General features: G+C 42.8%; 1 protein-coding gene across 1 annotated transcript in view; it reads right to left on the reverse strand.

Moving 5' to 3' along the window:
• Nucleotides 1–2,293: 2,293 nt before the first annotated feature.
• LOC145402670 (glutamate receptor ionotropic, delta-1-like) overlaps nucleotides 2,294–23,308 on the reverse strand; it is a 245,307-nt gene continuing 224,292 nt past the window's right edge. Inside the window, exons 2-5 of the mRNA XM_080274651.1 lie at nucleotides 10,569–10,659; nucleotides 3,519–3,813; nucleotides 2,959–3,176; nucleotides 2,294–2,398 (exon numbers count right to left, since the gene is read on the reverse strand). Coding sequence (XP_080130777.1) covers nucleotides 2,294–2,398; nucleotides 2,959–3,176; nucleotides 3,519–3,813; nucleotides 10,569–10,659 — 709 coding nt within the window. The remainder of the gene's footprint in view (nucleotides 2,399–2,958; nucleotides 3,177–3,518; nucleotides 3,814–10,568; nucleotides 10,660–23,308) is intronic.

The following is a 23,308-nucleotide window of genomic DNA, read 5'->3' on the forward strand; positions in this document are numbered from 1 at the left end:
ACTTTAGAGTCTTCAAAATATCTGCAGACCTATACCTCTAGAAGGAACCATGGAGCGATCCTTGGGAGCCGGACGGGGCAGACAAGCACTGCAGTGAGACCTAATTCCACCATAATCTGCCTGACCGTGCACTTGAAGTCATGTGAAATGCTGGAAGAAGGCTGCTGTGACACAACGGTAGCTGTGAGTCTGCAATACGTTTCACACGTTTCCAGCAATTAATGATCAGTGAACTATGTGGCAGATCTAAAGGAGGCTCGCCTCCACCAACAAACTAGAAATCGGGGAGCCCTGAGGGCATCATTAGTAAGTCACAGACCAGCATGATGCACAGGGACGAGGAAACTAAGTCGCAGTACAGTAGGAGAGGAGTTCATCTTACAACCATAGGCTAGTTTTGATCAAAATAAGGTTTAAGGAATTGCAGTGCCTTCCGATCGGCACCCCACGAAGTGTGAGACAACACCTTCTAAAAAGCGTCTATAAATGAGAGAGAGAGAGAGAGAGAGAGAGAGAGAGAGAGAGAGAGAGAATGGTACCTGTCCTTGAATAATCGTTGGACATAATGGTCTTAGCACCATTGGCCAAAGTTAGATATGCTGCCGGGCCACGCCCAAGAATTGAGGGCACTTGGTCGAGTTCCTCCATACCGATTAGTCTAACACGGTCTTGCTCCCTCAGATTCCACACATCCTGCATGACACCACTAGTTGCAGTCTACCTTAGAAGAAAACAAGAATACGAAAGCTTAGATATATATATGTATGTGTACTGGCTGCATTTGGGTCATTTAGATACAAATTTAGATATCTCTTATTCATAATTTTCGTGGAATACAATCCGGAGTAGCAATTTCTTGCACACTCACGTCGTCAATTGTATTACCGGTTGACCTTAGATAAGGGGAAAACACCTGTTCATAGGTCAGCGAATCAAACATTGGTTCTTCTTATTCCAGGATGGATACGCTAACCAATGGCTGACTGGCTGCTTCAGGAAAAAAAGACACCAAACTGTTGCATTTCATAAGTGAGTTGTACTGTTACTATTTTTAATTAATGCATTCTATCTGCACCGATTTTGGAGCATTGTAATGCAACCTTCAGTCTATTTTTTTTTTTTTTTTTTTGGGGGGGAAGCCATACCTTTTCTTTCTTTATTTATTTGAGGAATGGAAAGTCTCATCACTATTTAATACAGTAGTGTCAAGGATAAAGCTGCAAAAGCGATGGTTGAAAAGGGGATGGAGAAGACATGAAACAGCCGTTGCTACAAACAGAGTAAAGAAGCTGCAGGTGTAAGATTGCAAGAGTGGAGTGCGTGATGGAAAGGGAGGAGAGACTTAGTAAACGTGATATGAGTCAGATGCCGTAGGTGGGAGATGTGTGTGTGAAGTGTTCACAGGAGCCTATGCAGTATGTGAGGCACTGTGCAGGGTGAGAACAAGACGTAAGGAGATGAACGATGTAGTGGGACGAGGAAATTAAAGAAGCTGTGAAGAACAATATAGCATAAACTATTATGCCTGGTTGGGAAGCAAAGAAATGAAGTATCTGCAAAGACAGAAATAGAAAGCTGTATTTTGATAAGAGAAAAGAAGTGATCAGTAAGGAAGCGTAAGAAAAGAGTGGCAAGAAGTATGGAGGAAACCTGACAGTAAAGTGATAAGAATATCTGAGAAATGAAAGGGATATCAGAATCTGTATTGGACATAGGTCAAGAAAGTATGACAGGGTGTTAAGCGAATTAGTAGACGGGTGGAAGATGAAGGTGGTAGAGAGCTGATGAGGAAGAACTGGTGATCAAATGGAGAGTAAAATTTAAGGAGCTGTTGAACACAAAGAAGGGAAGTACTAGGAAGTTTAAGTTATTGGAAAAGTGCGAGTACTGGGAAAAGAATAGAAACTACAAGGGAGGATTGGATCAGTAGGATAGACTTGTATAAGGCAGAAAAAGTCAAAATGGGAAAGCACCAGGGACGGATGATATCAGTGACAAAATGCTGAAACACGGGGAAGAGATACTGAGAGAATGAATAATGAATGTTGGTAGATTTGACTGTGAGGAAACTAGAGTTCCAGAGAAGTGGAAGTCAGGTATAATAGTTTCCCTACACAAAGGGAAAGGGGAGAGAGTGTGTGTGGCAATCATAGGGGTATTTGTGTTCTCAGTGTAATAGGAAAGATGTATGGTAGGATACCTGTAGACGGAGCTAGAAAGAAAACGACGAAACAATTGCAGAAGACCAATGGGGTCTGAGGATGATAAGGGAGTTTCTAAACCACGTATTTGCTCAAAGATGTTTGGTGGAAAAGTATTTGTAGAAGGGACACAAGGATATGCTGCCGGCAGGCAGATTGAGCAACTGTTCAGACTGATTTAGGACAACATTGTACACCTGGCAAGGCATTTATTGTTTTGTCAAACACAACAGATGTGTCTCAGAGCCATACTCACATAACAAGGATTATATCAGACCTAATGTCGCTTGTTATACCATTTCCTTTTCTCTGGCTGCCTTGGATTCCAATGCATCTTAACACCTGCATACAAGTACTTTGATATTTTACCGTATAAGATTTGTTCCCTCCAAAATATGTTACGGAAATGATTTGAGATATATTCCAATAATTTTTTTCACTCTACTGTTTGCTTTAGGCATTTCATCCTCATTATTGTCAGGTGATATTGTTGAGTGGAAATGACCTGTCGAAGTGAAGGTGGTTTGTTATATTCATATCTCTTGATGATTTTATTCACCATAAAAAAAAAATTCGAACTGCAAAGGTTATACATAGTTCAACAGCACCTTGACTTATAAAGATCTTCTGTACAGTACGATGAAAAAAGAAAAAATGTCGTCTGTAGATCGCAAAAATAAAATAGACTAAATCATCAGACAGTGGGGTAAATGTCCGACCACATTCAATAGATGAAGCAATATCAAGAGGATACTACCCTAAATGCCTGTTCGTCAGAACTGCCCTTGTTAATGAGAACAGTGACTGGGTTATTGACCACATCCTGGAGTGTCTGGAAAGGCTGAGGGATGTATCTGACGGCCAGCTGGGACATAAGGTTGCCGGTGTAGCTCCGCGTCAGCACCAGCGTCATCAGCATCCACACCCCAAGAACCACACGCTCCCACCACCACCAGCCCACAAACAAACTCACATCTGCTCAAAAAATAATTTTTAAAACAAAGTTTTTCCATGTAAGATGCAAAACTACATTTAATTTTAGATGAAGGGGGTAGTTAGACTATTACTCCTGCAAGGGTGTATTGCTGACCCACACACATCTGGTTTACCATTCAATGTTTTTCTACAGAAATCAGTGCGAGTAAATTGCATAACTACTCAGCTTTTTTCCTAGGCAATGCATATTATTCCTAGGCAGTAGACACACTACCGCCTTTAATTTAGCCAAAGTCACAATATATTTGTTATCAGAGAGAAATCCTCGATAGGTAAGTATTAGGAATCAGGGCCAATAAAAGTAGTGTTTGTATTTCGCACCTTGCTGCAGCAACACCCGGACCAATCTGTCGGTGTAAGTGAGGCAGCCACTCTTCATGTTGACAGGAAGGCAGGAGAGTAACAGCGTCATGACAAGGAGCACCCCCAGCAGTGAGGCAAGGATGGACGTCCACACCAAAGGAGTTAAGGGCAGGAAAAATCCCGAAGAGTCGATCTCAGGGCTCCCACGGGGAGCAATGATTTGTGAAAAGTACATGGTTGCCGGGTGAGTTAAGCCAACCACCGCATTCCGTTGTGGTGTCATAGTAAATGCCCCAACACTGATTGCCACTTCCTAAAAACAATGCTGTATTAAACACACACACACACACACACACACACTGGAAAATAGATATGTAGATAGACAGATGGACAGAGAGATAGATACAGATAGATACAGATATATGAATGTATACATACATGCATGCAACTATATATATATATATATATATATATATATATATATATATATATATATTTAGATATATATATATATATATATATATATATATATATATATATATATTGTTACGGAACAGCGAAAGATAATGTACACTTTAAGTGAGAATACTAAAAATCACTACTGTCCCGTAAAGTTCCATGTTCAAAACAAAAGAGTTAGATAAAATTACAAGTTAAAGTTTAATGCACAAACTAACAACAAAACACTCAGGACTCATAAGGATAATGTAATGGCAAAAAAACAGGTTAAATATATGGTTAACTGCAATAGCCTCTATTAACACGAAATTAGCAAGAGTAAATTTACCTAAGTCAGCCCTAATAAAAGGAAAATACACTGGGTAATGCTCAGTTAATGTAAGAGAAATTATTACAGATACAAAATATTATTAAAATGATGGCTGACAATAAGGACCCTACATGAATTACAAAAAACTCAATAGGTCTACAAATTAACAACCTATGCTATACAGTACAAGAACAAAATGCAATAACAAATATACTCAAATTATACAGCTGCTAGATAGTTGGAGACTTCCTGAGCACTCACAGTAATAACTGTACAGGGGAGGACAGAGATGTAAACAAAATGAGGAGTAGATCTAAGTGGCAATAATGCAGAGACTGAGCTCATTATATAGGGGCCGGCAGAGCTTGATACAACTTGTAAGAAGGACGCGCAAATGAAGCCATGGGGACAAAGAGTTGACAATCCCGCTCTGAACAACAGAAAGAACGACTTATTCTACTATAACAGTAGAAGGGGGGGAGTGAGGTAGAACACGCTCGTGATCAAACAGGCAGCACACTGTACGTTACAATTACACAAAGGATGATGAAATCATAGGCTATGTAACACCTCCCCACAAAGAAAAAAGAAATTTACAAAGGAAATTTCTTATTACTCTAAAATAATCTAAGTCTAGATAAGCAATCTGCAATAACATTTTCTTTCCCCTTGACATGTTGTATGTCTAATGAATACTCCTGAAGAAGTAGACTCCATCTTGTCAATCTCTGATTTTTATCTTTAAACTTACTAAGGAATTTCAGTGGGTTATGATCGGTATAAATGACTATGGGGTCAAAACCAGAACACAAATAAAATGAAAAATGCTGTAAACCCAAAATCAAGGCCTAAAGCTCTTTCTCAATAGTTGAGTAGTTCTTTTGAGGTGGAGTGAACTTCTTACTGTAATAAGATACAGGGTGTTCAATACCCTGATGATCCTCTTGCAGCAAAACAGCCCCAGCTCCTGTATCACTTGCGTCAACAGCCATCTTAAAAGGCTTAGCAAAATTTGGAGTAGCGAGCACTGGCTGACTTAATAGGATAGCTTTAAGTTTGTTGAAAGAGGATTCACAGTTATCGGTCCAGACAAATTTAACTCCCTTTTTCAGTAGGTCTGTAAGTGGTGATACAAGAATTGAAAAGTTAAGAACAAATCTCCGGTAATAACCTACCATTCCCAAAAATCTTTGTAGCTCTTTCCTACTTTTAGGTCTGGGAAGATCACTTATAACCTGAACCTTAGCTGCTGGTGGTGCAACATGTCCATCACCAATTACGTACCCAAGGTACTGAACTTTAGCTTGACCAAACTCACACTTTGATAAATTAGCTACAACATTAGCCTGAACTAAACGCTCAAGAAATTTACTGACATGGCATAGGTGATCTTTCCAGTTGTCACTGAAGATTAATACATCATCAATATAAACAACACACCCTGCCAAACCTTCTGTTACAACATTCATGAGCTTCTGAAATGTGGCTGGTGCATTCTTCATACCATATGGCATTACAGAACATGCAAAAGTCTTTCCTAGTGTTACAAAACATGAGATCTCCCTAGCACGTTCAGTCATAGGTACTTGCCAGTATCCCTTTAACAAATCAAACTTACTTATGTAACTAGCCTTTCCGATCTTGTCTATGCAATCTTCCACACGAGGGAGAGGGTAAGTGTCTGTTTTCGTTACCTGATTAACAAGTCTGTAGTCAATGCAAAGCCGCTGTGACCCACCTGGCTTAGGGACTAGAGTGACAGGAGAACTCCACTCGCTTTGACAGGGCTCAATCATCTTGAGGTCCAACAGGTAGCCAAGCTCCTTCTGGATGAGAGGAACTTTCACTGGGTTCACACGGTAAGGAGGCAGTTTAATTGGCTTTGCGTCTCCAACATCGACATCATGCATCAACACAGTGGTTCTTCCTGGAGTGGCACGGAACACTTGCGGGTACTCCTGCAGTAATGCCGAAAACTCCTGCCTTTCCTCGGGAGGTAGGTGAGAAAGCTTAGTCTGGAGATCATTCATGATATCAGGAGTCTTCCCCAAACTATCACTCAGGCTCATACTGCATGGGAGAGCTTCACTTGCAGACTCGGGTGGAACAGCTACAGTGCAGACTGGATTATTTTCGTCCCGCCTGTGATATGACTTTAGCATGTTGATGTGACAAAGTTGCTTGTTCTTTCTACGATCTGGTGTGGCGATGACATAGTTGACATCACTGAGTTTCTTCTCCACGAAATAAGGACCATTAAACTTGGCTTGAAGAGGTTGCCCATGCACTGGTAGCAGAATCAAAACCTGATCTCCTGGCTGAAAGTGGCTTAACCTGGACTTCTTATCATACCAAGTCTTCATCTTCTCCTGAGCAGCTCCTAAATTCTCTCTCGCCAGTTGTAAAGCAGTGGACAGCCGTTCTTTGAACTTCATCACATACTCCAGCAGGTTGACGTCATCTTCCTCCGACAGCCAGCATTCCTTGAGTAGCTTAAGGGGTCCTCTTACTTCATGGCCAAACAGTAGTTCAAAAGGTGAGAAGCCCAGTGACTCATTTGGAGATTCTCTTGCAGCAAATACAACAAAAGGAAGACCTTTATCCCAGTCCTTCTGATGTTCCAAACAGTATTTCTTGAGCATCGATTTGAGTGTTTGATGATATCTCTCCAACGCTCCTTGGGTCTGGGGATGGTAAGCTGAAGACGTGATCTGGGTGATGCCCAACTCTTTCAGAGACTGCTTGAAAACATTTGACATGAAATTACTTCCCCGGTCTGACTGTACCTCCTTGGGCAGACCAAACTTTGTGAAGAACCCTAGCATTTCCTTAACCATATTCTTTGCTGAGATATTTCTAAGTGGAATGGCTTCAGGATAACGAGTAGCCATATCAATCAGGGTCAACACATAAGAAAATCCTGAAGAAGTCTTAGGAAGAGGGCCCACAATATCCACCAACACACGGGTGAAAGGCGCCTCAAAAAGAGGAATGGGAACTAGAGGTGCAACCTTTTCGGCCTGATTACACTTCCCCACAACTTGACAGGTGTGACAAGACTTACAATACCAGGAAACATCCCTGAAGATACCTGGCCAGTAGAAGTGTTTCAAAATGCGTGCCACAGTCTTCCTCACTCCAAGGTGTCCTGCCAAACTGGAATCATGAGCCACTCTAATGATATCCTGCCTACAAACACGAGGGATGACAACTTGATGTACAACCTCCTATTCACAGTCAGCTGATGCTGTTGGGGGTCTCCACTTCCTCATAAGTACTCCTGACTTTATATAATAACAAGTAGAAGCACCAGCTGACTCTTCCTCACTGCAAGCAGAGTTAGCTAGACCTTTCAGCTCAGGGTCAGCAACCTGCAACTCAACCAACTCTTGACAAGACAAATTATCAACACTACAGGGTACTGCCTCATCTGGTGAGTGGTCCAAATTAGCAAGAAAAGTGTCAGCTAGGATAACATCATCATCATCATTATCCTCTAAATCACCAGTAACTTTAGACTTAGCCCTAGTGACATCACATGCAGGGAACACATCAGGGACATCACAATCCCGGGACGCAGCCACTGGCTCACTAGACAACTGAGGAGCTGGACACACTTGACTTCAACCAATATCATTTCCAAGTAAGAAAGTTACACCTGACATTGGGAGTGTCTCAACCAACCCAACCATAACGGAACCATTAACAAAACCAGATTCTAAATTCACTCTGCACAGAGGGACAGAGAAGTAATTATTCCCTACACCTTGTAAGATTACAGTTTCATCAGAGAAATTAACATTAGAGCCTAGAACACTGGTCAGCATAAAGGATTGGCAAGCACCTGTATCAAGATATATTTTAACTGATTTCCTGTCATTACTGTCCAGAGGACTGACAAAACCATCAGACAGGAAATTAGCACATGAACTCTTGAGAGTGTCACCCACGTTACTGCTCAAAAGAGGAGCTCCATCATGAGAATTTAAGTTACCCCTCAAAGCAGGTTCAGTTAACTCAGTTAAAGAATTCTGGGAACTCTCAAGAGTGGACACTAGACCAATTGACTGAATATTTAAAGACTCCTTTTTGTTCACATCACGCTGTCTCCTGAAACATTTCTCTGTAGTATGACCAAGCTTATTACAATAAGTACATTTACTTTTCCGAAATCTAGAGGTGAAGCTGGTATTTACTTCCTGAGAAATATCATCTTTATTCTCTTTCCTGTTACCTGTACTCTGAGTAGAGGCAACGTACTTACTCTCAGCTTTCCCTTTTTCTCTAGAATATCTCTTGTGAGTGAGAACATATTCATCAGCTAAAACTGCAGCATCAGACAAATTATCTATTCTTTTCTCATCAAGATATAGGCTTACATCTTTACTAATACACCTCTTGAAGTCCTCCAGCAAAATCATCTGCTTAAATTTACCAAAATCAGAATCCACATTCTTAGAATTTAACCACTGCTCTAACAGATCTTCTTTGATTTTTGCATACTCAACATGGGATTGCTTATCTTGCTTGTAAGTTGTCCTAAATTTTACTCTATAGGCTTCAGGAACAAGCTCATAGGCCTTAAGAATCAAGCTCTTAACTACATCATAATTATCAGATTGATCCTGAGGCAAAGATGCGTAAGTTACTTGAGCTCTACCGGTGAGAACAGTTTGAAGGAGTATTGGCCAATACTTTTTGGGCCAATTAAAACCTGTAGCTACCCTCTCAAACAACTGAAACTACTTTGTTAAATCAGATTCATTAAAAGGAGGGACAAGTTTAACATTTTTAGCCACATCAAAATCATCAGAGCTAGATGATCCAGTTCCACCTTGTTTCATGCGATACTCATGGTCTGCCTGAATCCTAGCAATTTCAACTTGTGCCTCAGCCTCCTTAGAACGGGCCTGAAATTCAGCCTCCTTAGCACGAGACTCCTCCTCCTTAGCCTGAGCTTCCTGCAGGGCTAGCTGTAACTTAGCTAATGCAATCTGCGTTTGCTCATTTGGAGGAGTTACATTAAACAATCTTTCATTAATCATGTCAACAATTTGATCTTTAGAATGATGAGAGCGAACAACAATTCCCAATTGTTGAGCAACAAGTTTAAGTTCATTCTTTGTTCTGTTTTCTACATCACACACTGTTTGCACATTTGACAAAAAATCTTTGGCTTCATCAAGCGTAGTAATAGTAGACATCATGAATAAGTAACAGTCACAAAATATCAAGCAATATCCTTATGATAATATCCTGAATATCCTGATGAGAGGTCGCCAAATTTATGTTACAGAACAGCTAAAGATAATGTACACTTTAAGTGAGAATACTAAAAATCACTACTGTCCCGTAAAGTTCCATGTTCAAAACAAAAGAGTTAGATAAAATTACAAGTTAAAGTTTAATGCACAAACTAACAACAAAACATTCAGGACTCATAAGGATAATGTAATGGCAAAAAAATAGGTTAAATATATGGTTAACTGCAATAGCCTCTATTAACACGAAATTAGCAAGAGTAAATTTATCTAAGTCAGCCCTGATAAAATGAAAATACACTGGGTAATGCTCAGTTAATGCAAGATAAATTATTACAGATACAAAATATTATTAAAAATGATGGCTGACAATAAGAACCCTACATGAATTACAAAAACCTCAATGGGCCTACAAATTAACAACTTATGCTATACAGTACAAGAACAAAATGCAATAACACTTATACTCAAATTATACAGCTGCTAGATAGTTGGAGACTTCCTGGGCACTCACAATAATAACTGTACAGGGGAGGACAGAGATGTGAACAAAATGAGGAGTAGATCTAAGTGGCAATAATGCAGAGACTGAGCTCATTATATAGGGGCCGGCAGAGCTTGATACAACTTGTAAGAAGGACGCGCAAATGAAGCCATGGGGACAAAGAGTTGACAATCCCGCTCTGAACAACAGAAAGAACGACTTACTCTACTATAAAATAGAAGGGGGGGAGTGAGGAAGAACACGCTCGTGATCAAACAGGCAGCACACTGTACGTTAGAATTACACAAAGGATGATGAAATCATAGGCTATGTAACAATATATATATATATATATATATATATATATATATATATATATATATATATATATATATATATATATATATATATATATATATATATATATATATATATATATATATGAAGATATCTTGGACTACAGACTTGACCACTCATTGGCAGATATAAAGAAGTGTTACCCATAATAGCATAACTCAGCTTTTGATTCCGTAATGTCCTCTTTATATCCTGACCTTCTTGAGCAGCTGGCCAATCATGCCTGTCCAAGAGCCATCAGGGAGTTCTACCCCCCATTGTCCATCTGCTGGCGCAATGTACTTTATTCTGTAACAGTCATTTAATGTTCATTAAGTAACAAACTGCAAATATATCAGGAAATAACAGAATAGCCGTAGAAATATATGCTTTTCATTGATTCACGATCACACTGACAGCTAAGGTGTATACAGTTAAGCCTCCTGTATTAAATACAATCCTATTATTCTCTTCCAGCTAATGCTGGTCGACTTTATCAGCTGAGAGTGAGCCTTGAAAGTTTTAGATATATAGCATTGTCACTATTAATACTCATGGTCAGTACAAGTCTTTTGTTTCAGTAAATTCTGGATGATTTTATCCATATGAGAATGAGTCAGCGGATCCATAAAGTGGTAAGTGTTTTCAGTTATTTTATTATTTACGAATATTTCTATTGTATGTATTGAGAGGAAAAACAGTATATACAAACTCACGCAAAGTTCATCTCTTCACCGAGTGTCTTGACCAGGTACTCTTCTGGGGAGTGGCTAATTATCTTCGTTTCCCCTGGTGCATCTGGATCATCCAATGTTGTCCATTCATAAATAGGAAGCAAGACTCGTCCTACAGGCAGCCGTGGTCTGTAGGGGAACCTACAGAGACATAATTTCTATTGGTTCAGTGGTTGTCGTAGAGAGTTTGTTAACGCAGTTTCAAACTCTCATCTCTCTTAGGCTAGCCAGCTATTGGAATTAGAAATTTAGGTGCTCCAAATCGATAATATGAGAAACTACATAAATAGCTGACACACTTATCTGAGTTCAGCTTTCTTTTACCTCTGTTATTTCCAAATCACTGACATTAAAAGCCTCTCCACAGACCATAAGAGAGATTACCAGAGGAGGAGGACAGTGGGAAAAACAGGAAGTGAGAGACACTGCCAGTTGGGAGAAATGTGACAAACGAAGTTGAAAAAATTAATGACAAAGTAACAAGATTCAGCATAAAACCACGTTTCCTATTTTCATCTCAACTACAGAGTATCCACAAACTACAAAGTCTACAAGTGTAAGAAAGTAGAGCTTAATTTTTTGTATGAAACCTTAATATTCTCTTCAATGAAACTTATCAATATAAACAGTATTGTGTACAAGGGAAGTTAAGTAACGTTGGGTCTGGTTAGTACTTGGATGGGTGACTACCTGGGAACACCAGATGCTGTTGGCATCCCTACGTGTCAAGTGGGGTTGATGGAGGATTAATGGCCCTCCCTGTAAAACAATTAACTCTAAGCCCTTGGCCACCCCGTTTGGGATACATGGCGTCTGGCAATGAATGAATGAATGAATGTGTACAAGGGGATTTAACTCATCACTAATCGAGGCACATATTTGCAACATACCAAGCTCTCAGACAGATAACATCACCATAACAATGCAGACGCAGCCTGCACAGTGCAACAGAACTACCTCAACACCCTACAGAGCAACAAGCTGACAATAACTCCAGCGAAATCCACCACCACACTCATCACCAGCAGCAAACATGAGCACAGGTATTCCCCAGGCATCACATTTAACAGTGTTCCTGTGCCATATACCCACTTCATTAAGAACCTAGGAGTGGCATATGACACTGAACTCACCTTCAAGGATCATGTAAAATACTTCCAGAGACGGTGCACGTAGGCTCAATGCACTATGGGCAACCATGGGAAAGGGCTTTGGTCAGCAAAAAGAACATTCTGCTTGCTCTAAAAACAGCACATTATTTCATTGATGTCCTATACTTCCCCAGCATGAGCTCCCATCTCACCTAATAATTACAACACCCAGGAAATCATACAGAACAACGCTCTACTCATCACCACTGGCAGCACCAAAACACCTCCCACAGATGACTTTCTCTCTTAGTCCAAGTAAGGGGGTGTCACTTTGAAGTGGTGGTGGGGCTTGAAGTTCGGCTGGCAGTTTCACATACTGTGGCAGCCTCCCTACCTTTGTGGGGTTCGGCGTCTGTTGGCCTCATTGACCAAGCACCCCTCTTGCATCAGTGGTAGGTGAGACCTGCCAGTATTGTTGCTCCTCCCTGTCCATTCCCCATCTCGGGCAGGGTTTTAACCTCCCCACGTGTTTGTTGTGCATGGCATCTGATACTGCTGTGAAATGGAAGTCCTGTGGGTTGAGCAGTGGTGCACATGTGCCCCGTGGGGAGTAACACATCATATTGGTTCCCTATTCTTGCTACACAGGTGGCCTGATTGGGCCCGGCAAAGGTCACCCAGTTGGTCACATGTTGGCTAGAGTTTAGTGGACACTGAAGTATCTGGTGGCTCCAGTTATCACCCTTGTCTGGTAGCCTGGTGGTTACCTATGTAAACTCCCTTACTAACAATGGGGTCTCCAGTGGTGTTATCCCTGCCAAACAGCCTCCTCCTGTTGGGCTTTATGCTGGGTGAAGGGGTAGGGGAGAGAATTTTTTTTTTTTTTTTTTTTTTTTTTTTAGTGTCCAACTCTGGACATGGCCTGTTCACTTAAAAATATTGATGATGATGCTGCATCTGTTCCCGGACATTCTTCAGACTCTTCCTCTCATATTACCACTCTGGATCTTTTCCAGACCCATGGGGATTGTCCTTCTTTGTCCCAGTGTCTGACTGGGTCTAGGAGATGTTCCCACTGGGTTGTCTGTCTTTTTAGTACCGTCCCGTGGTAATTTGTTTGAGTCAGTTTATTATGTGAAATACCTCATTTTGAAATCTTCCAGCAATGGATGGGTTTCATGTATTTACATGTTACTGTGCCATTGTTTCTGCTTGTGGATGAGAACCTATAATCTCCTCCTAGAGGGATGGCAGCAGCCTTATAGAAGTGTTCTCCCTTGGAGAGAGCTCCATTTACAGGCTCTGACTTCTGTATCTAGTATCAATGTATCTTGTATCCCTTATGCTACTATTCACTAGTGTAAGGTGTATTTTTTTTCTTGTGACCTTCTGCAATACTCGGAGACATGGCCATTGGAGGAATTGAGACCTTCTGGTGTGGTGACTGTTGAACACTTACAGAAGTAGATACAGTAGGTGGTATTATGACCCCAACTCCAACCCGGATCGTTGTCTGTGACCTGCTGACATTGCCTGCCTCTGTGAAACTCAATTGGTTGTCACTTCTTGTGAAACCCTTCATACCAAACCCAAAGCAATGTTTTTATTGTCAAAGACATGGACAAGTTAGCCATTTTTGCAGCCATGCACAAGCTAGCCTTCCTGGTATCTGTGTCTCTTGTGGCAGCTTGACCCATGCCTTTGGCTGTCTAAGGCTCCTTACATGCTACCACTGTGGAGGTATCCATGTTGCATCTTCTCAGCACTGTCCTTGCTACTTCTTCAAAACAAGCTTTTGTCCATATGTACTCGTGAGAAGGTTTCATTCACTGAAGTGGAGAAGAGGACCTAGACCTGCTTCTTCAGGCCAGGAGTTAAGTATGTAACTCCTGTGCACTGTCCTGTGTCTCTGCAGGTGCCTCAGTCTGTTTCGTCATCCACTTCTCCGGTTTCTCGTCACCATTCCTTAGCCCCTAAAATGCGGCCGTGGACAGCCGACTCCCCCCGTGTGGTGGGGTTGTATCGCGGTCTGAGTACCTGTGGGAAAATATTTGCCAAAAATCAGAGATTAACCCTAGAACATTAAAATTTTTAAGGCAGTTAGGACTTACATTCAGCTTTCTCCTGAGATAGGTGTTGTGCCTTTGTGGACTACCCAAGGACTTGTGGAGACTTGCAAAGTTGGGTAACAAAGTCTTCACTTTCACACCTCCAGCAACCCGGTTTCCCCTCTACCACAGCCTCAATCTGTCACAGTACACTTTATACTACAACGTACAGGTAGTTTGGAATCCGTATTTGTACAATAAGCACTGAAAATAAGGCTACAATCAATGGAGCGTACGGCCGACATGCAGTGCGGCGGCAGTCTTCCCGTCACTGAACAAACATTTACCTTTTCACAGCTAAAAACACGTATACTACATTATTTTCCTTCATAGTACTTCCCAAAGGCTCGCATGGCACTATTACGGCCATAAAAATCACTGTCACTGCCAGTATTGTGAAGCGGGAATGAGAAAGACCACTGCGGCGCGATTTTATTCTGCCTTACGCCAGTCACTTTATTCTCGCTCCTGTCGGCCGCTCGCACTTCATTTCTATCGCTCACTTTCACTCTCGCTGTCAGTTTAGTGCCTTATTCATCAGTGTCACTGTCATTAGTAATAAAAATAATATTTTCTACACACCAAACTGTCACTGTCATAACATAGAATAGAAAAATATCCTTTCAACTTCTTACACTGGAGTGACTGTTACTCTCAATACTTATATTATTACTATGTACAATAATTTACACTGAAATCACTGTCACTGTCAATGCTTTTACAACTACATACACTAATTTACACTCAACAGACTGTCACTGTCAGTACGTACAAGAAAACTAAACACTAGTATCACTGTCACTCTCAGTATTATTTACAATATTTTTACCCTTATTTTCAATATCTACTCAGGCTGTGGCAGTCAAAGAAACACGGGTAAGCGCAGAGGGGAATTTGGCACTCTTTGCACTGCAAGGAGGTACGCCTAAATGTTCTGTCTTGCCAGGTAGTGTGGCTGCACACATGGCACCTCCTCAATGCTTTTCCCCTCTTGGCAGTGCTAGGCAGTGGCTCCAGGCGGTGTCACTGAAGGTAGTCCTGGCACTGTAGGCAGTCTGGAGGTGTCTGTGAGTGGCGCCTGGGACCTGATGGCAGTACCTGCCCAAAACGCTGAAGCAGCTGATGGACACAAGTCTTAGAATACCCCCTGAGAGAGTAGTTAGCTGGCTTCCTGTTCTTGATCTTATACAGGATGAAGGCGTTCAGCATGCACATATCAAGCAAGTGCAAGAACACCTTTCTGTACCAGCGACGGTTTATCCTCAGGCAGTCAATCTCTCTGATCATCATATCGGACTTGTCCACCAGCCGCATATTGACGTTGTAGTCAATTACAGCATCAGGCTTCATCACAGGATCGCCAGTCCTTCTGTCGACCTTCCCTGTGGCTTGCATTTCCCCCTTGTGCACTGTGGTTAGCACATTGATGATCCTCTTGTCGTGCCACCTTATCGCCAGCATCTTGTCGGATTTCTTCAAGTGCACATCTCCCCGCTTTGATCTTTCAGCCTCGGGGAAGGCAGGGTAGTGTGCCCTATTGCTCCTGACAGTGCCACAGGATCTGACGCCGTGCTCTGAAAGGTACTTGGCGAGTTTGGGAGCTGTCTAATAATTGTCTGTATACAGGACATGATTCCCACCAAAGTACTTTTCCAGAAGCACTTTCACCACAGAGCCAGAGAATCCAAGGGGGTCAGTCTTGTCCAAGTCCACATTGCTGGCGGTGTAGATAACGAAGTCTAGGATGAACCCCGTCTTGCAGTCGCACAGCACAAAAAACTTTATTCCAAAGTGGTGGCATTTGCTTGGAATGTACTGCACGAACCGAAAACAAAACCAAGGACTCGTCGATCACTACTTTCTTGAAGGGCCGAAGGAACGTCATAAACTTGTCCTTGATCATGTTCAGGATTCCCCTCACTTTCCATAGGGGGTCAGTCCGGGAAGGCTCATCGTTGTTGGCAAAGTGAAGGTACGTCATGAGTTGCCTGAAACGATCCCGAGTCATGTATTTGTTGAAGATGGGTGTGGGGCAAAGATCGTCAGCACTCCAGTACTCCTCAAGCTTGTGCTTCCAGTTATGTGGCATGAGAAGCATCAAGCTGATGAATACAAATAGTTCCCGGATCGTCACAGGAACCCATGCTGCCATCCGCGACGTGGATGGCGTTGCACCTTCACCTTGACGAACTGCAGCACATTGTCCTTCGTACCTGTTCATCTCGGTACAAATCTGCTCCATGACTTCGTTATCCAGGAAGGCCAACAGGTAGTCCAAACATTCGCCACCCTCGGGGACAGGGAAGTCAGCCTGGATCCCACACCCAGTGGAATCAAAGGGCAGATCCTCTGGCACAAAATCAGAGCCCTCAGATCACACGAAGGTGTCCAGAGTGCCCTGCCTAGGCTGGGAGTGGGTGTGTGCGGCAGGGGGGTGAGGCAGGCCGTGTGGCAGTAGGTGAGACAGGCGGTGAGGCAGGCGGTGAGGCAGTGGGTGAGGCAGGCCGTGTGGCAGTGGGTGAGCTAGGTCGTGTCTGTGTGGTGGTGGTGGTGGTGGGGAGATTAGGAGAAGGTTCAAGGTCACTCGCAGTAGCCTGGGTGGTGAGTTGCCTAGTGCGGGAAACCTTACCACTAATTCTAGCACTTGGAGACACTTTCCTACTCATGCTAGAACGAACACGGGGCCTACGAAAACCTCTACGAAAACCAGACTGCCTACTTCCCTTCCGAGGTGGTGAAGGAGACTCCGAAGACTCAGGAGAAAGCACAGCAGACGAAGATGACGAGAGAATGGGGCTGGGGGTGCGAGGCGGTATGGCGGTGGCGTGACCTGGGGTAGGGGACAATGGCCAGTCTGAGGAGAACAATGGCTGGGAACCGGGGTCACCATACACCACTCCCTTCTGCACTGGAGCCTTGCCTGATGAGGTGCTAGGCACAGGAATTGTCTCTTCCTGCACCTCAGACTCAGCACTCGATAAAGTGTCTGATTCAGCAAGGCTCAATAGCACCGCAATGTCACTACCGTAGTCCATAGAAGCTTTCAATAATTCTAGGCCTATAGCAGACTCACTCAGGCCCTTAGCACTCCCTAGTAAGGGTTTGGACGGGGTAAAAGTCACAAAGCCCTTTATGAGAGGGCTGGAAGGCAATGACTCGGAAGAGCTAGAATTTGACATGGTGTCAGCTTCAAAGACTGCGATAAACTGACGCTAAACATGGGCAAACCGAGCGAAAAAAAAGCTAGTGTGACAACTGGGGAAACAAGAGTTTCCAATTAGCATAATGTGCTTGCGAGAGGAAGGCACAGATTGACATGTCTGAGCTGTCTGCACGCTGCCATATATCACAGCGAGGGTGGCCGGGCAGCGGTGTGTGGATGGGTAAAAAAAAAGATACTTGGCAACAATGGAGGTCAGTGGTACAAAGGTCAAGTGTGCTAATAGTAGCTAAAGGGTGGCGGTACTGATAGACAATACCAGCTTGAGCTTGCTTGCCTGCGGTTATTCAAAATTTACTAGAATCGCAAACGCGACGATCCGCAGTTATGTCCTTTTCGCCGAGTGTCGCAAACGCGACGATCCGCATTTAAAGGGTTAAGATCCTACTGCTTGCAAAATTGGTGTTCACTCTCCCTCTTCAGTTGTTCTGTCCCCAATTCAATGACAGAAGGTTTGAGCCCTTCCGTGGTGGTGGCAGAAGTCCACGTTGATGCGTCCACTCCTCCTGACATGTCCAGCCTCCTCACAGTTCCTCCGGTGCCTTGTAAGTGTTGCCTTGATTCTTCTGAATGCTCTGAGCCTGTGGACCTTCCACCTAAAGTCTCCATTATGAAACCTTGTAAGGATCATTCTGCTGATTCCCTCCTGGCATCTCAGGAGCCTGGCCAGGTGCAGTCTGAGGCTGGTGTTTTGGTGGTGGTCCAGCCCGTTCCAGCTGACATTGTTGCCTGGATTGTTGTTGCTCCTATTCATGTGCATGTGTTCTCATCCTCATAGGATGCTGGTTCTGTGGAAGCTGCTTCTACATTTTATGCTTCTGGTGGTAGTGCTGGCTGCCCTAAATCCTCTAGGGCAGCCTGCACGCCGCCTGCCAAGCAGCCTGTTTTTCGTGCTCTGGAAAAAAATATTGTAAAACCTTTCTGTTCCTCCTCCTCACAGTTGCCTTCATATCACCGGCATGGTGTTCAGCCTCCTGGTGCTAGACAGTCTCTTTCTAAGGGCCTTCCTAAGCACTGTTCCAAATCTGACTGCTTGTCAGGGACTGTTTAGTCTTGCAATTTATCCTGCTTCTCCCTCCACTGTGAGTTCTATCATCCAATGGATTGTGACTTATGTGCCAACTGCGAGGAAATGTGTCCTCTTTTTGCACAGGTTTTGCCAGTCTGCAAGTGCATACAGGGACCATGGCTGGTGATGGTGTTCCTTCCAGTCCTGCTGGTTACCTTTTCTTTTATTTTGATTCTGTTCCTGGCCAAAGAGATCATGGGGGTATTGCTATCTTCCTTTGTTGTGATATTCCATTCACTTGTCTGAGCCTTTCCACTTACTTACAAGCTGCCGCTTTTCAGGTCTTGCTGCATTGTCGGTATGCAATTTGTTACCTTTATCTCCCTCCTGGTGCTGTTGTTAGAGAGGTGAATCTGCAACATCTTATTCAAAATCTTTCTGGTGAAATGACCCATTTCCATTTCCAGACAGAAACTTTTAGGACCATCAATTTGTCTCTGTACTCAGCTGATGCTGCTTTGAATTCTGATTCCTGTGTGTTGCCAGACTTGCATGGCAGTGACCATTTTCTGATCTTTTTAACTGCTGCTGAAGGTGATGCACCACCCTGTCTTCCTTGCTAGCTAATTGATGGGAATGCATCTCTGTTCTCAGAGATATGTTCCACTGACTGCTCTGTGCATGATTTTGGCAGTACCGATGAGGTGGTCACCTACTTAACTGATGTTTTTCACTCAGCAACTCTTTTAACTATTCCGAATATGAAACGTCAGTTTCATAAACGTCCACTTCCTTGGTGGACCCATGAGTGCATTTCTGTAGTGAAACCCAGACGGTTTGCCTTCTCTCGGCTTCGTCACCATCATATGGATCCTCAGTATTTGGTGGCATTTTGGAGGGCAAGAGCTCATGCATGGCAGGTGTTAAAGGAGGTCAGATCTTCCTCATGGAGAGGTTTTGTTTCCTCCAACACATCGAGGACTTTTCTCATTCTCTATGGTCACGGAATCTCAGTGTGGATGAGACTGGGTTTCTGGGTCTTAAATTCGACAGGTGATTGACCTGGGTTCCTCATATTTGTTACGATAAGGTGGCTTGTACTGAGGCCACATGTCTCCAGGTGATTTTAGTTATTTTAGTGTTGTGGTGGTGACCATCAGACCCTCCCCCTCTTGCATAAATCCCCTGTTCTTTCTAAAGTAGAATATGCATGTGCAGTCTACTCCTCTGCTACAGATGTCCGTCTCTGGCTGTTACATTCACTGCATCATGCTGATGTTCATCTCGCAACTGGGGCATTCAGATCATCCCTGATATCAAGTTTGTTGACGAATGTTGGTGTCCTCCCTCAGGATTTACATCGTCAGTCGTTGATGGTGAGGTGTTGGCATCATCTTCACCACCTCCTGGACTCGGTGCCTTGTACCTTGATCTCCCAGGATTCCTGGTTTGTTTATGACACTCGTCTTAGTTTCCCCAAGCCCTTTGGTTTTGGGGTCTGGTCTGTTATGTCAGCCCTCTCTGTTCCAGGACTCACAGTTTGTCCATATTGGATCCCGAGGGTGGGTTACTGATTGCTTCCTTGTGACTTTCTGTAGGTCCATAGTTAGTAAAATGAGCTCCCATCCCTCTCAGGATTTCTTATCTCTCCTTTTAGAACATGCCCCTATGCATGAGTTCACTGTCCCTGTCAATACTGATGGGTCAAAATTTATGGTGGAAAAGGCTTTGATGTGGTCTTCCCTTCTTTCAGTCGGGACAGTAACTTTCCTGGTATTACTTCAGGTTTTACAGTAAAATTGACTGCAATTTTGTTTGCTCTCCATATCATTTTTACTTTCCCTCAGTCTGCATTTGTGATTTTTAGTTACGCCCACAGTGCTCTATCTATGCTGGAGTCTTTCAGTTCATCTAATCCACTGGTTTCATAAATTTTAGAGTTCCTTTAACAGCTTGGCCGTCATGACCGTCATGTGGGGTTTTGTCGGGTTCCTGCCCATATGGGGGTGTTCAGGAATTAGCAGGCTGATCTCATGGGTAAGGCGGTATCAGTTCACGCTCCTGTTTGTGTCGGATCCCGTCCTACTGTGCATCGATTGCCTGCATATGATTTTTACGTTATTATTGCTGGACGGATTTGGCGTTCTTGGCAAGACCGCTGGAAGGGGGGGGAGGGGGCGCCTAACATAATGATTGCTGTTCTGGCTGAAGTAGACTTCTTCACTTACAAGGCAGGTCTCACTAGTAGGAGACGGTTTTATGCTAGCTACGAACTGGCCACACCTGGCACTCTCATGGATTTATAACCAGCGGTGTCCCGTCGACGTGAATTAACGTCCACACGTTTTCACACTGCCAATCCCATCAACGTACATAGATGCGAATCAATTGCAAGGTCCCTAATTTGCACAATTTTCAATTTTCATGAGAGATTTTTGGTACGTATACACGGGACACCTTCCTCTACAAGATGCCAGGTAGGGACAATGCCTTACCCAGCATGACCCCCCCCCCACATGCCATTGTCTCAGCAATTCACCTGTTATCAGTGACCTGGCCAGTAAAGCCATGTCATGCCACGGTACGAAATTCAGGGCCAGAGTGATTCAACAATCGATGACAATGTGGAGGATAAACTTTACATAGCATTACAGGAAGAAACAGTCAGAAACGATGATAAGGTAATGTGGCAAAAAGAGGTCAGGTATGATGATGAGTTAGTGAGTGACACAATGCCTATAATGCCTATATTACTGTTTGAAAACCAATATTGCAAATAAATTCATACCAACTAAATAAATAAATACCGTTTATGGTGGTGTGAAATAGTTACCCTCCCATAGAACTCGTTTTCTTTGGTGCCAGCCTGTTAGAAAACCCAGTAAGGTAAGGAGGTACTGCTACCTGGATCGAGTATTTTAAACCTTAAGTGAGCAATTTCTCTATGATTTTTCGATGTTTCTCACAAAAAGCGGAGGTTTGAGCCCTCCCCAAAAAAAAAAATCCAAAAATGGTTGGGATTGGGGGGAGTCTGTGGTGGAGAAGTGGTCGGGATGGGACGGGTTAATGGAAGGTGCTCCCAGACCCATCTGTGCTGACTGCTTGCTGGTGGAGTGTCCTAGTCTTGGGGATTCAAACCGTTGGTACATCTCTAAGCAAGTGATGAGTGATAGCTCACGCTGTCTATCATCAGTGCTTGGGGAGGTTGACTGGTGTATGGGAGGGGGAACTCTAAACTTTGTGAAGGTAGCTGGACTGCCTCATAAAATGTAGTAATTTTTTTTTTCTGATTTAAAGGTTTACTGCTTTTATTCAGTGGCTTTAATGTGTTTTTGTGTGATTTTTAGTGGTTATATTTTTATCTTTGATTTAGTTTCTTGTGTCCTTATATTCTTTGTTGTTGATCAGAACATAATATTAATAAAGAAAAGCATTCAGGAGCTGAATGCTAATCGCCCGCCAGAATATGCCATTGGCTAAGTCCATGATTTTGGCCATATCTTAACACCCTGAAGGTTTCATGTTGATAGCTCAAGTTGGTCATGAGATGTAATGGTGATGAAGGCAGATGATAAAACAAGTTGAATTTTGGCAGCCATTTTGGTGACCTTGACCTTGACCCCGAGTGCCCATTATCGAACTCGTCCAAGATTTTTGCCATATATTTATACCCTGAAGGTTTCGTGTTGATAGCCCAAGCCGTTCATAAGACATAATGGGAACACACACACACACACACACACACACACACACACTCAGCAGCTACCAAGGAGAACAGATGTGCGCTGACAGCGCTCCATACCGAGCCAGCACGGCCAGTGGCATTACCTATATTAGTATCTTTATATGAGTCAAGCTCTGTACCAGGTTAGACTAAATGATTTTTTATTATAAAAAAAAAAATAAGTTTAAACAAGACTTGTTCAAACAGAAAAGAGAACCGAGTAGCGAAAGAATGCGCTCAGTCAGCTGATGTTTGTTTAGACTACAACTGTCCCAGGGAATGTAAGTACTCTGTGCCTTTAGTATTGCAAAATGGCCACATACTTTAGTAAAGCAAATTTGGAAAAGAAAAGGGATAAAGGTAGAAAGCAAGATGATGATTTCTACCAAGAACTGGTTGAAATGGAGACTCACAATAGACTGATTGAATGTGTACACAAACTGGAGATGGCTTTCCAGAATGAAATTGATAAAATAAAGAAGCAGATGCACTTGCAAAAGGAAGAAATAGAAAAACTAGGAAGGGAGGTCAACAAGAAAGACACAACCATCAGTGAACTAACAGTAGAATTGAGTACACTTAGGAGGAAAATGAGTGAAATGGCAAGTACAGTAGTCAATCATGAGAGTATTATGGAAGAGTTCAAAAATGATACAGAGACAATTAGGCAAGTAGGCAGTCTGATAGACCAGAGCAGTGATATTGAGGAGAAGATAACACAGGTGTATGAAGCTGTGCAAAGCTACAAAAATGATGTGGAAACCACGTATGCTGAAATGGTGAAAGTAAAGAAAGACTTAGAAACAAGGGTGGAGGAAAAAAGCATTAAAAAGGAAGTGAAAAGAATAATCCAAAACAATCCAAAGTTAGTCAGAGATTCAGTAGATATCAACAAATCTATAGTAATCACTGGTATAGAAGAGGAAGAAGTAAAAAATAAGATCACAAGAGACAAAAAGGAGATGGCAAATGTAATGAGCTTATTGAAAGAAGTATTAGAGGAAATCTGTAGTATAGACATAGAGGAACACAAAAGGTTAGGGAAATACGAGAAAAGCAAGACAAGACCTCT

Source organism: Coenobita brevimanus, chromosome 58 (genome assembly GCF_032717465.1).
Source record: "Coenobita brevimanus isolate Jiangsu-jjx chromosome 58, ASM3271746v2, whole genome shotgun sequence".
Classification (NCBI taxonomy): domain Eukaryota; kingdom Metazoa; phylum Arthropoda; class Malacostraca; order Decapoda; family Coenobitidae; genus Coenobita; species Coenobita brevimanus.